The sequence below is a fragment of the Natrix helvetica genome (assembly GCF_964273705.1).
Source record: "Natrix helvetica genome assembly, chromosome: 3".
Classification (NCBI taxonomy): domain Eukaryota; kingdom Metazoa; phylum Chordata; class Lepidosauria; order Squamata; family Natricidae; genus Natrix; species Natrix helvetica.
The window spans coordinates 135,503,754-135,518,920 of record NC_138549.1 but is presented as its reverse complement, the minus strand read 5'-3'; the positions used below and the strand labels follow the sequence as shown (position 1 = coordinate 135,518,920).

Sequence of the window (15,167 nt, the reverse complement as noted above, 5' to 3'; positions counted from 1 at the left end):
TCCAGAGGCTTCCCTGACGCCTTTGGAGCGCTTAAAATCACCTTCTGAGCAAACCGAAAGTGACTTCCGGGTTGCTCGGAGGGTCGTTTTAAGCGTTCGGAAGGCTTCAGGGACTGGAACGCTTAAAACGACCCTCCGAGCAACCCGGAAGTCACTTCCGGGTTGCTCGGAGGGTGGTTTTAAGCATTCCGAAGGCTTCAGGAAAGCCTCCGGACGGTCCCTGAAGCCTCCGGAGGGCCTCTGGAGCCTGGGGAGCGTGAAAAAAGCATGTAAAATGGGGGGCACCGTGCATTGTGCACGCATGCACACTGGGGGATCGTGCATTACATTACAGGTGCGGCATGCCCACACACGACCCCCCTGCGCTCCCCCCACTTGTGGCACGCGAGCCAAAAAAGGTTCACCATCGCTGTTATATAGGATAGTGTTGTGGCCTATTGGCCTCTAGTGCTTTAGGCAGCCAAATCAGATGAAGAGACAGCGAGCAAGTAAGGGCCAGCATCAAGGCATGAGAGCTCCGAGTGGAAAGAGGGAATGGAGCTATCAGAGATAGAGACAGAGCCTGGGCCTTCCATCAGCCTTCAGATGGAGAGTCAACAGCTCCCAGGTCTGGAGTTGGCTGATGAGGAAGAGGAGGAACAGCTGGGTTCAGTGTTTGATGTGCAGATGTTCAGAAGGCAGAAAAGAGGAGAGGAGTGAAATCTATGGGCTGGTCCTTGGGACAGAAGAGTCCCTGCTGCTAGCGAAGCCCACCCTAGCTCTGGGGATAAAAGGCAGGGGGAGGATATGAATAGGTGTAGCAGACAACTATTCATCTCCCTGACAGTCAGCCACTGATAGCCTGAACTTCCAAATCCTGTCTGGAAATTATCAGAATTCTTCTTGGAATCTGCAGTGCCGTGTGTGTGTGTGTGTCTGTTTCTCCTCTCGTCATGTTATCATATTCCATTTTGTCATAGATAGAATTAGAGTTGATAACAACATTTGGAGGTTCCTGAGAATTTTACTTACCTTATTTTTTGGAGTATAAGACGCACCTTTTTCCCTCAAAAAAGAGGCTGAATATCTGGGTGCGTCTTATACACTGAATACATCATTTTTGCCTCCCAAAGCCTCGCCCCTTCACCATACTGGCCGTGCATACCCTTATGGAGGCTTTCAGACAGCTCCTGGGAGCTGGGGAGGGCAGAAATGAGCAAAAAACATGGAGTTTTTTGCCCACCCCCAGCAGCACTCTAAAAGCCTCCATAAAGCTATGTATGCAATTTTCTTTTGACAAAAACGGGCGTGTTTTTGCAAAAAACAGGCAATTTTTGCTCAATTTTGCACTCTGCAAGTCCCTCCCCCCAAGGTTATTCATACTTTTTTTTAAAAAAATGTGCCCGTTTTCGCAAAAACCAGGCCGTTTTTGGAGAGGTTTGCAGACTGCAAAAACTTTTTTTTCCTTTTGTAAAGCTCTTTAACTGATTGATGAGGATTACATTGATCAAGTGCTGTGCCAGCAGAAACAAAGTCTTAGGTGCTGCAGATTGTCAGCGATTTCTTTCTCCAGCACATGGATAAATACACCTGGAAACATCTACCTACCTACCTACTCTCTCTCCCTCCCTACCTATCTACTATATTTCTCTCTCTCACTCTATTTCTCTCTCTCTATCCCTCTACCTACCAACCTACCTACTCTCTCTCTCTCCCTACCTATCTACTATATTTCTCTCTCTCTCTTTCTATTTCTCTCTCTATCCCTCTATCTACCTACATTCTCTCCCCCACCTACCTACTGTATTTCTCCATCTCTCTCTGTCTATCCCTCTATCTACCTGCCTACGTACCCACTCTCTTTCCCCCTACCTATCTACTGTATTTCTCTCTCCCCCCTCTATATACCTATGTACCTACCTACTCTCTCTCCCTATCTACTGTATTTCTCTCTATATATATTGCTTTCTATTTCTATCTCTCTATTCCTCTCTCTCCCTTTATCTACCTAACTCACTCTCTCTCTCTCTCCCTACCTACCTACTGTATTTCTCTCTCTCTCTCTCTCTCTCCCCCCTCTCTCCCAGTATCTACCTGCCTACTTTTTTTTAAATTTGCCTCTTCAAAACCTTGGTGCGTCTTATACTCCAGTGCGTCTTATACTCCGAAAAATATGGGTAAGTCTATGGGGACACATTTGGTCCTGGCATGTCAGGTTATACCTCTCTGCCTAACTATATATGGTGATGTTTTTAATGATATCCTTGTTTACAAGTGGACCCCCCCAAATCTTATGTGGAAACCCAGTTAATTACCCTATATGAAATAAGTACCTAATTCATCTAAGTACTATTCGTTAAGAGGTTTCTGCAGGAATTCTGACTAGTATCTTTCCAATCAATGGAAGAGCCCCAAGACTGAGCCTGAAATCTTCTGCTTAAAAAGCAAATGTTTTAACATCAAGGAGAAAAGCAGGCTGTTCCCTTTCTCTGTGACTATCAAAAGCCTGCACCATTTGAAGATTTGTAAGAAAAGATTAGATGTAGATCATCATGGGGAATATCTATGTGGTTGCTACAAATGGAAAACATAATCAGTCAATGAATAAAAAAACTATACATACCTTTTTCATTCTGAGAGAATGAACTGTGAGTAAGAAATGGTATAATAGTGGGTGTATTCTATATATGTATGTTTCTCACAGCAGAGTATATTTTTCATGAGCTATGCATTTGTACATTTCAACATTATGTTTTCATCTTTTGGGAAAATTCAACCAGGAGTCTATCATGGCTCTATACACAGAATCTACATACAGCCAGATTAATAGAATATCACACAGATACAGCTAGTCAAAAGCTAAGTACTGACAAACTCAGTAGCTAACCCCATCTGTAGCTATTGCACAGCTATTGTAATTTCAATTTTTGTCAGCCCACTTGATTATTAACAAAGAAAATTAACACTTCTGACAACTGTAGTTGCAATATCTCTGGAAGGCAGCAGAACGAGAAAAAAATGAAGTACAGTGTTCAATTAAACACTGCAGATTTACAAGAAAAGAAATAATTTGACTTACCCGAATGGCTTCTGTGATATGATGAGGCCAGTGTCAGCCTTCCCCAAAGCATTATAAGGCAGAGAGAGAGCACCAATACTCCTTTGCTCAAACTTTGGACGTTCCTTTCACTCATTCTGCCATGACAAAAAATAAATTAGAATGAAATAAATTAAAATGCCTTACATTAGGGATAGAGAACTTTGGGTCATAAAGTAGGGAAAGAAGATGATGCGCAGTTATAAGATTAGATTGTTCTTTCTACAAACAGTGAAATTATATTTCAGCATTTCTGTATTACAATCTTCCCTAATGATAAATTACAAATATGTCATCCTAACATAACCTTTTCCCTGTGAATCAGCAAGAAATCCCACTAGCAGGATTCAGATTTTTAGAACACCAAGTCCTTCAATGAGCTGTATAAAAAACTGTTTCCATTCTTCTGCTGGTGAAAAATAAAACAGTTCTCTAAGCAGAATTTTAACAATACAAACATGAGGAATATCCAAGCTCACATTTTTCTAAGAAAAGTTTTATTCCCGTTATATGGCTGCATACACACATTCAAACGTAGATATGGAAGAGCTCAATGGTTTGGCAATTTACAGGCATGGTGCAACTTCATTAGCAGCAACTTCTCTTGCTGCTAATCAATCAATTAGATTGATTAAAGCCAAATTGAATGACAGCCATCTCTGGGAAAATATAGATAGTTGTTTCACTATATGCAGCAAAAAAAATGTCACTATATCATTCTCACAAAGGAAGGTATAATTTAAAAGTCAGAAATCCATTTATTAATGTGAAAGCAGCCATGCCATTATAAAAATGCTTAAAATAAATAAGAAAAGACAAAAGAGGAAACCATAAACCATTAAGTAACAGGAATGTATGAACCTGACAGAAAAAAAGCTGTTCCATACTGAACACAGATTATAATGTTGATCTTCTCTAATCTTGTCTAACCCTTACACCATATTGACCATTGGCCAAATTGACTTCTTGATGGAAGTACTTTCCATCAGGAAAAGCAAAATTCATTTGACCAATGTGAAACAGCTGGATGCAATAAGCATGGCTTGGGAAAAAGGAACATATTTATTCTGATTAATAGTAGGGTCCTTAGTATTCCAATTCCAAATAGCCAGTTTATCAGAACTTTTGTCTTTTCTCCAACTCAAGAGACAGTCTCACTCTCAGTGGCATTCCAGATAAATGACTGACCAATTTCTTCTTTAAAACCTCCAGTGATGGAACATCCACAACTAATTTCTTTCTCTGATCAAGATTCATTCAACTCTCCCATAAAAATATTTTGTCAAGCATTCCCCATCAAATCCCATAACCAAACCATTTAAGCACTTGCTCTACTTACCTCCTATTGGGACTTTACAGCTACTGTCTGTGCATTGGCCAATCTCAGGTAGACTTGGTGTTTGAAAAGAAGGGGAAACATCAGGGCATCTAAAAATGAAAAAAGCACCAGTTTAAAAAAAAATTCATTGAAGAACTGAAAAGTAACTTGCAAGTATTGAAAGCCTCACAGTATCTTGTAAAAATGCTGAACTTTTTCATAAAAGATTGCAGGCCAGATTTCTATATGTGTATCAATTTTTACTTATTTTTACATTCCTTCTTATCTTTCCCCATCCCAATACTCCATCCATCACCTATTCTTTTATTCAGCCATCCAATATCAAATTCATAGCAAACAAATCCATGCTTATTTTATGTATATGTTGGAGAAGGTTCATGAATGATATTATTTTGCATAAAATGTCTCTGTTTTATACTTCCACCAAGAGGAAACATTGGTATTTCAGTTTGCATGTGGAAATACATGTATTTTAAACAACTGCTTTCCAATGAAGTTAACTCTATTGGTAGAAAAATCAATTCAGTTGTTCCCAAATATACTAGGGAGAAACTGACTAGAAAGTTAGGTGAGGTCAGATACTTTTTATAGGTATGATTATAGAACTATTTACCTCTAAAACCAGATCAAAAGAACTCTCAATGACATAACCAAGAAAGGTCAGATGACGCACACACAAAAAGAACAGTGGTAAATGAAAAACAGCTGAAATCCTTTCCTAATAAGTGAAAACCTGAAAACAACAGTTATGGCACAATATATGAAGATTAGCTGCACCCACTCTTAAGAACTGTGTGCAATTATAGGCAAGAGAATGGACTGATTCAGTGAGTGGGAAATAGAATAGTTAGTGAAATTAAAATATACGGACATTTTGATATAGTATGATGAAAAAAGCCTGACGTTTTGCCATTATTTTTAGAAAACTTTGTAGAGAATTGAAATATATACATTAACTTGTATTAAAATATACAGAAATAAATAAATGATACAGCTGTTCCATTCTTGTGAAAGGCAGGAATGGATCATTAACCTCTAGATCAAGAGGAAAAAGAATTTCACAAACAAGGAATAAGTCCTTCTCTTATTAAAATAAATGTAATTTCACCTGCAGAAAGAAATCATTCTTTCAGTTGAGTTTGTCCTATGTATAGAGGAATTACAATGTTCAATACCATACATAAAAATCCATGAATTATAGAATATTCAGAACTCGGTTTGGGGAATAACGGATATACGACAACTGTCTATCTGGGCTGGGATGTCTGGAGTATTTAAAAGATTTTATTTCAAAATCCTTTTAAAATGATTTGGATATATTTGAAAAAGGCATTGGGGAGAAAATTCCCAATTTTATTGCCACATTTTAATATCTCTAGGTTGGCAAAACAGAGCTACTGCCTAGAACACTAAAGCCTATGGCAACTGAGAAACAAGTCACACACAAGCCTTTATTTCTGTTTTTCAAATTTTTACCTTTAACTAAGAAATGCTCATTGACCAAGAAATGCAAAGAACAGCAAGCAGAGAAACAATCCTGTCCAATGCAAACACAATTTACCAGGGATGGGGGAAATGACAGCTTCATAACCTTGCATATTACCTGCTGGGATTTAGCAGAGTCTGAAGAACTACAGAAGCTATAAAATTTTAATGCCCAATTTGAAATTATTAACACTGAGACAGAAAGCAAGTGCATGTTGCTTGTAGTTATATAGATTCCCAACTGGACACAGAGCCAACTCACAGCCGTTTCTGATCAAAACCTGAACTGGGTTTCTCTAATGATTTATTTTTAATATATGTATACTGTGTGTGTGTGTGTGTGTGTGTGTGTGTGTGTGTGTGTGTGTGTGTGTGTTATGAACCTATTACTCTATCTTGTTGGTTTCAGGGAGCTTCTTCGTGTCACAAGAAACTGCCTGAAAGGTTTCTGGATGCCAGTGCAATTGTTTTAGATGCACAGAATGACAACAAATGAGAAAGGCGGCTAGGTTTGTGGGTCAACACTCTTATTATACACTCCTGTTTTCTCATTAATTCCTGCTTAAAGGAGATGAATATAGTTATCTCAAGATACAAATGAAAGATTTATTTTGAAAAGTATCTTTTGCATCATTATTTATCTCCCAAATATAAACTAATAATCCATGAATTACAGGCTCTGACTCAGCATTTTAAGAAGACACTAAACAAGGGTGACATAGTAATTGTTATAATTGTAGTTAAAACATACAATATCTCTGTACAATTAAGGGGGAACATTGTGAAGCTAATAAGATCTAAGTCCTTTAGTGAATTATACCAATATGAAGCACAGTTGGGGAGCCCAACATTTTGGCATCACAATTTTTCCTTTCCCATCTTAAAATTTCTTTCACAGTAGGAATTCTTCTAGCAATAGGAAATTCATTAACAAAATAAATCTTTTAAAACATATTTGTGAAAGGGAGGGTGTGTGTGCATGTGTATGTGTGTGTGAAACCAGGACTAATGATCATATATAGTCTGACTTATGACTGGTATTCAAACTTATGATCATCGCAACATATTTGCAGTCACATGATCGCAAACTGGGCACTTGATACCAGCATGCCTTTATAAGGGTTGCAGTGTCTCACATGACTACCATTTGTGACCTTCCACCTGGCTTCCAACAAGCAGAGTCAATGCAAAAGACATACCTGCTTCATAATTAAAGCCAAAAAAGTCGTAAAATCAAGCACAATCACATGATGACCCACTTAATGACCATATCACATCAGACATTCTGGTCCCAATTAGGGTTGTAAGTTGAGGACTACCTGCATCTTTTTAAATTGATAATACAAAAATATATAACTATTCTACTTCTAAATAGGTTCTGTGGCTTACCTATAGTGGTCATAAGAGGTTTCAACTATCTCTTATCTGTGTAGAATATTATCAGTTAAAACAAAAGGTCTAATATATTTCTGATCTCTTTTTGTTGAGTTTTGTTATAAAATTGTCACCAGAAGAGAATTATTGGGTGGGAAACAGTTCTGAAGAAACAAAAAAATATTATATACTTTTCTAACAACCTGTAAGTGAATTCTATTTATTTAGTTTATTTATCAATTGTTTTATGCTGCCAATCTCACCTGTGTGACTCTGGATTATTTATGAATAAAGCCACAGAATCATATAAAAGCCAGAATTAAAAACAAAATTTTAAAAAGAACCTAAATTAAGTTTAAAAAACAGTTGAAAAGTTAAAAAGGCAAAGGGGGGATTGCCTTGAACCTACCAATCACTCCCAGAATTGCATGCCACTCTTAAACCTCCATGCCAACTGGCAGAATCTTGACACTCTTCCAGCAGGCTAGGAGAGAAGGGGCTCATCTTGCCTTTGAGGGCAAGATATTCCATAGGGCAGGGGTAATGGCAGAGAAGGATCTCTTCCTGGCTCCCACCTGTTGAAATTCTTTAACCAATGGGGTGGTCCACAACATACCCTTTCTGCCTGACCAGGTGGGCTGGGCCAATGAAATAGAGATGAGGCAGTTCCTCGGGTAGCCTGGTTCCAGGCTACAAAGGGCTTTAAAGGTGATAGCCAACACCTTGAATTGCACCTGAAAGCAAGCTGGCACCCAATGCAAGGATCATAAGTTGAGGACTACCTGTATCACTTTAAGTTGGTAACACAAAAAGGTTAATGTGATTTTGAACAAAAGAAAGCTAGAAGGTGGAACAAGAAAATGTAAAATTAATATCCCTGACATAGTACTGAAATCTGGAGAATCCTTGAATGCATGAGGGTGAGATAGGTTCCATAAAGGAAGGCTATCTGTACAACATAGGCATTGATATTTAGCATTTGTAATCAACACATGTCTCTTATACTATCCCATAAAAAAGCACATCCAGGGAAACAAGCTGGTTAACAAATAGCTTTGGAAATCTCTGTGGTGATTTTCTAGGCTTAAAGAGAGAACTTTTGGCCTCATACATTTCATTTATGTATGTTTATTTTGCCAGCTACTTAATGATCAACTTTATTCTACCCTTGTATTGGTGCTGGTACAATTTTACTGTTTCTATTGCTATTGTAACTTCTGTTTATCTGAATTATATTGTTAACTTTTAATATTTTATTGCTATTTTAATTGAATTTTGGACAGCTGCTCCGACAATATTAATAAGGTGGTAAAAATATTATTGTTTTGAACTTTGCTGCTCTACACCACTATTGTAGCTGCTTTCCCTAATGAAGTGTCTTAAGATATATAAAACTCCAACTCCCACTGTGCTGAATTATTGTAACTGAAATCCAAGGAACCTGAAGTGCACCACACTGGGAAAGACTGTCAGAGTTTTAAGATCTTTTTTCCTTCTTTTATTTAGCCTACATTACCCAATGTCACTTCTGATTGTTCACTTCAAAAATACCTGCTGAAACCACAACAGACAAGCATATATGCACTGAAGCACTTAGATCTCTGTTAAAAATGCATTAATACTATAGCGCCTGTGGAGTGCCATCTGGTGACCTTCTTTAAAAACCTGGACCATTTTAGCGAAAGATGTATCAAAAATCATTTGGAGGGCTGCTGTAAAATGTTAGTGGAGCAACTCATGGATAAAAATCACCCAGATCCGCTTGGAATTGGTTTCAAAATTTAATAAAGTTATAGAGAGAAAAAGAAGCTGTCTGTACAGAATTGATGAGGTGGTTGAGCAACACCTTATGTTGTCATCTGGGAAGAATTTGAGACTCTTACGCCTGAGGAAATGGCAGAGCTCTGAGCTCTATCACCTGCAGACTAGGCCTTCTCCCCTCTGGTCTGTACACCTGTTAAGAATTATGGGTGAGGCATAGTGAACTGGAGACATCTCTGTGATGTCTCTAACCCTAGTTTTGATATAGATGCCTCAATCTAATTGGAGTGCCAGCAATGTATAATCTTCTGCTGCAGTTCTAGCATTGAAGCTGAGGTGAATCTTTTCTTTTCTTTCTTTCTTTCTTTTTTTAATAAAAGTAAAAAAGCTTCTTTTTTGTCAATGTCTTAAAGCCTGTGCTGGAATTTTCACGGAAGGTATTGAAGCAAAATATTGAGCTGCGCAATTTTTCCACTGCAATTCACCCCGAAATATTGAAATATTTTGAAGCCCATTTTTCTTCTTCTTGTTGTTCAATTTCTTCCAAATTTGTATATAATTATTAGTAAAAAAAACTCTATTAATATTTTAGTAATAATGATACCTAAATATTTTAAAGATGTATGTTCTACGCAATCCACAAATCTGTAGAGATTTCCTATTATGTTTTGGAAGGCATATGAAAACACATCACATCTGATTTGTGAAAATTAATTGATAGTGCTGACACTTCCACAAATTCCTCTAACTCTTAATATAGTTATCTGAATAGGAAGTATTTGAGAAAATCTGAACTATATCATCTGTAAAAGGATTTAAAAGATACATCTCATCACCCAATTTTACCCGGTGAATCTGACTGTTGGATCATTTTACTATAGCCAGCTCTTCTATAGCTTAGTTGAATAATAAAGGTTATTTTTACCCTAAAAATAAATTATTGTTACTGAGTTTTATTGTTTAAATGTTTCTTTTATATGTTTTTATCCCTGAGTGTTTAATTTTTAAACATTGTATATTGCCTTAATAGCTTTTAGCCAAAAAAGAGAGGGGATATAAAATATTAACAATTTTGTTCTGATAAAAAGCAAAATTAATTACTAAATAAATAAAAAGGCAAAAGATGTACTAGCTAATGCAGGTTAATTGATCCTCTGGGAAAGAAAAGATCCCAGCATACAGATGATATCTTGATTACACAAAGTCTGCTTTGAACTATCTATTGAAAGAGCCACACAGCAACTATCAGTATCAATTATACTCCTTTACACAGGCAAGACAAATGAAATGAAATCTGGTTGACACAGACTTTCAAAAAAGTAAAGATGAACTGCAGGAATCCTATTTAGCCTGTAAATTTTGAACAGGACACTGGCCAGCACCCCTAGGCACTCTCACCAATGGAAGATTATTAGCACATGCAGCACTGCCCTAAAGCACCCTAGGTTAATAAATGATTCAAGGAAAACTAAGTGATGGTGTCAGCAATTTGCAGAGGTCATGTAAGGAGCACTGCAAACCACTGTGACTTATCATGTGTCGTATTCTTCCTAGATATTTATTACTATTTGACTCAGACCGGTATATTTTTGATTGAGAGACACATTAAGTTCTTACATAAAGGTAATGAGAGAAGGGAAGAGACACAGGCTTTGGATCTTCAGAAGTCCTCCAAAAGTTACATTTTTTTTCTCAGAGCATTACTTATGTTAGATCATCCTAAAAATTTATCTGCCTCGAGGTGATCTTAAATGAAATTATCCCAAGATTTACAAAAGGAGATTGAAGATAAATCAAAAAGCAGTTATATTGAAACATAGCTCTCAAAGTTACTTCCTGTAGATTGGCAGGAGATTCCTGTAGATTTCAACTACTTGAAGGCATTCATTATTCAAAGTACTATTAATTACAGTAATAATGTAATAAATTATTTTCATATACTAAATGTTTGTTGATGAACAATTTGAAATTTCATAAAGGGGGTCAATGAGCTGAACAGTTTGAGAACCCATGCTTTAGTTTGGTTCAGCAAGGTGGTGGTGGTGGTTGTATGGCATTTTTGCAGTAGCCAGGAGATCACAATGCTACTGCAAAGTACTAGTTTGGTTTGCCAAGGTACCACTTCTGTTTTGGGGCACGCTTGCACACTTCACGAAGTGCGCCACAAGAGGGCAAGCTGGGTTCACACCAGTAGCTCTCCTGGCAGCATCACTCAAGGTTCTGAATCTCTTCCTGGAGATTCAGAGCCATCAGGAATCTGACTCCCTGCACAAAGCACCAGCTTGTCTCACCCCTAAAGTGGAACCTATCTATCTACATGCATAGAACATGCTTTAGAACTGTTAGCTGGACAGAAGGTGAGGCAAGTAACAGAAGCTCACCCTGTCATGCAATGCTGGAGCTTGACCCACTGGAGCTGAGACCATCTCCAACGTCATTAAGCACTGAGCCACCGATCCTCAGCAGGGCTGTTCTGACAAAATTTTGATTCTAAAGAGAATCTTAATTTTAAGGCAAAGTTTCTTATACTAGTAAACTTATTCTATATGTTTATTAGATTTCTATTCCACACTGCATTCATCTATTTAAGAGGGTTTATATAAGGTTCTCCATTCTATCCCCACAACAATCCTTTGAGGTGTGCTAGGCTGAGAGAGTGTAATTGCTTCAAGTCACCTCCTGTTCTTTTATGGTTATGTGTAGAATTTGGTCTCCACGGACTAATTCTTCAGTATCGTTGTGCACAGATTATTTTACTGCCATACACAAATTCACGAAAGTAATCTGGTTGATGTTCTTGAAATATAACTATGAAACTCTCTGATTCTTTTGCTGCGTGAATGATCATGAGAAAATGCTGAAGAAAAATATTCTACTCATTATTACTATATCACAAGCATTGGCATTGTGCTTCTTCCTATCATGCTTTTACCACAAAACAAGGATACTGTAGATCCTTCTGGACTAATTCTAGCAATTGTTTCTTAAGACTGACAGCTAAAATCAATTCCTCAAATGTACCATCATAAGCTCAAAACTCAAAAGACCTTGGTCCAATTGAATGGGCAATAATATATCTCATGAGTTAACTAATTTGGTACAATCAGAGCCATCTGTCTAAATAAACAGCTTAAAATATGTACTCTTGTAATTTGTGATGGCCTATAAAAGAAATTTGAAGAAGACATTTATCATAATCTTAGCTTTAAGTTGGATATGAAGCAAAGGAATAATGCAAGCAAATACCCTGTAAAATTCAAATGTAATGGCACTCAGCACTATTACATACCACATCACCACATCTAGATTTCAGAATACAGCCTTTGGTTGAAATAATCAAAGGAAATTGGTTTCAGCTAATTCTGTCTTCAGCATATTATTATTGCATATGACCTAACATGCCTGGTCTATATAGGTAACTTCTCTAAGTGCTAAGTTGTTGCTCAGGAAAATTAGCATGCATAAAGCTAAATACACTTGCTCAGAATTTCAAGTAATAATTAATATATCATCAGAATTTGTACAATCCTTTGAAGTTTTTGCATATCAGTGATATGGCTCTAAGAAGAAAGTAGATATAAACAAACCAGCACCAGAAATAATTCTGAAATGTATGATATATAAATGGATGCATGCAACACTTGGAGCTATTTGAAATGAATTAAACATTCATAACATTATGCTATTTATACTACTGATAACCAAGCAGACAAAATTATTTTGAATTTGTTCTTGAAAGAGATAATGACAACTACAGGTTTTCAAAATGTGGATTTGCAAATTCATGTATAGTAGCAATTCAATGACTTATAAGAACTTCCATAGCAGAATCAAGTTCATTCAGTTTCATACCTCTCTTTTATTTCACACAAAACACATATTCACAATAAAATGCTAATTTGTCTCATTATTTTGCTACTGTGTTCACATTTAAGCATTATGTGGTATTGGTTGCTTTTTATTGATAACTTGGTTTTCTCCCAGGAATTACTTATTAATCTTATTCAGGGTAGATTTCTGAAATCAATTGCCTTACTTTTAAATTTTACTTTATGTCATAAATGTGATAAAAGTTAAAAATGATAAGCCTCCAGATATAGATAATGTAATTGCAGAAATGTCTGCAAGATGTCAGGTTAATAAGGTATAAGAGGTACAATGAACAAATTTTGAGAAGTGCAGTATACTTTTATGCTGAACAGCGAATGATAAAACAAGATTTTTATTCTACAGCCAGTTAGTGACAAATGTATTATGCACATGGGGAAAAAAACTTATTGTAAGATAAATACATTTGAATTATGGAACATTTTCTTCAAATATGAAATTGATAGTTGGGTGTTAAATATGCAAAGAAGAATATAAAACGAAAAGTGCTAATATGCGAAAATATATTGAATGCTTAGTATATGAGTCAATATTGATCAGGGAATCAGACAAGGATGTGTCCTTAGTTTTTAATGTATTTATAGATACATGTATAAATAATTTTGTGGAGGTATCAGAAGTAAGTTCATAAGATATAATTGTATGCAAAACTTTAGGTCCTTCAAATGAACAGAAGCTGATTCAGTTTGCATATGATACAAAATTAAACATTATGTATTGCACATTATTTTTTTTTATTAAATTTATATGCCACCCATCTCATTCTAGAAAGAATCTCAGGAAAGCTTACAATTAAAAGCATAAATATGAAAGTATTAAAATATTAATAATAATAGTAAATACAAGATGATGATGATGATGATGATGATGATGATGATGATGATGATGATAATAATAATAATAATAATAATAATAATAATAATAATAATAATAATAATAATACAAGCTAAAAAAATGAAGGCAAGGAGAGAACAGAGACAGCTTCCCTATTAGTCTACCAGCCATCTCCAAAAAAACCCATCCTGGGCCCAACATTTGGGAAGCCAGGCTGTGCCTGTCACAAGCCAGGACAAAGGGTGAGTGATGGAGGAGTAACACCTCCTTAAAAAACTTTAGTCCAGCTGGCCCGGCTGCTAGCACCTTGTAAGGGCCCTTTCCAGGGTTACAGGAGGAGACAGTCAACAGTTTTGAAGGCGGAAGGCAGCTCTATGCCCCAACGGCAAATAAAGCAATAGAATCATATTCTAGGAGAAGGGAAACTCTGATTACAAACCTCCACTGCCTTGTGGCTATATCCACTACTGGAAAAGGTTTCAGGAGTCAACTTCAAGGCAAAATCCAGAGCTGGAATCCCGGAAGCAGTTCGTGACTGTGTACAACGACGTTCTGGTAACTCCTGTGACGCAGCTGGAACCAATTGTTTCAGCTCTGCCATTCCATTGGACTATTTCAGGGACATGGAGGGGGGGGGATTTGCTGCTTGGGTAACAGTATATCCTCCATATTAATCTACCCAGGCCTCGTCTTCTGCAGAGGACACTCCAGCTTTGCATACAGCCAGAGCACAATATCATAGTCTTCTGATACTGAAGGATGCCAATGAATCTCCAATACAGAGCATCGCATCAAGACCCAAGCCATCCAGCATATTCACACAACCAACACTCTTCTGGAAAGCTAAAAAAAGTGGGAACAGACCTCACTTCAGGTGGCAAGGTGGGCAAGCCACAGCAGAAAAGGTTCTCCTTCTAGACCTGACTGGCTGAAACTCTTTGACTGATGGGGGTCCTCAACTGGAGTCCTCCCAGACTGAGTGAGGTAGGCCAATCCCACTGGGGCAATTTGAGACATAGTTATAATTTAAATGCTACTGTTTAAAGAAAACCCCAGTAAATGTAACTAAATGGAAAAATTTACAATCCTTCTAGTCTATACTATGTATCACAAATAGCAGCTTTGAAATGTTTCCTATATCCACTAAAGAATTTTCTATTTATAGATTCCCCCCCCCCCGCTTTTCCTAGAAAAAAATTGCTGATTTTGAACTATTTCCAGATCTCCTTGCACGCATTAGATATTTGTGATTCCCCCATAATTTTTCAAAAATATTGAAGTCTATTTCAGACTATGAAGGCTATTGCAAAATCTTTATCTTTTTTTTTCTTCTAAGTACTTCGTAATCAATTTGAAGGTATATTTTAGCTCTCTATCTTGCTGAAATAATGAAACACTTTTCAGTTTTAA

General features: G+C 36.9%; 1 protein-coding gene across 1 annotated transcript in view; it reads right to left on the bottom strand.

The window, feature by feature from the left end:
- The window catches only part of TAFA3 (TAFA chemokine like family member 3), a 116,297-nt gene that overhangs the window by 58,419 nt on the left and 42,711 nt on the right, over positions 1-15,167 (bottom strand). Inside the window, exons 2-3 of the mRNA XM_081947488.1 lie at positions 4,416-4,504; positions 3,059-3,174 (exon numbers count right to left, since the gene is read on the bottom strand). Of these exons, the coding sequence (XP_081803614.1) occupies positions 3,059-3,173 (115 nt within the window). The 5' untranslated portion in view covers position 3,174; positions 4,416-4,504. The remainder of the gene's footprint in view (positions 1-3,058; positions 3,175-4,415; positions 4,505-15,167) is intronic.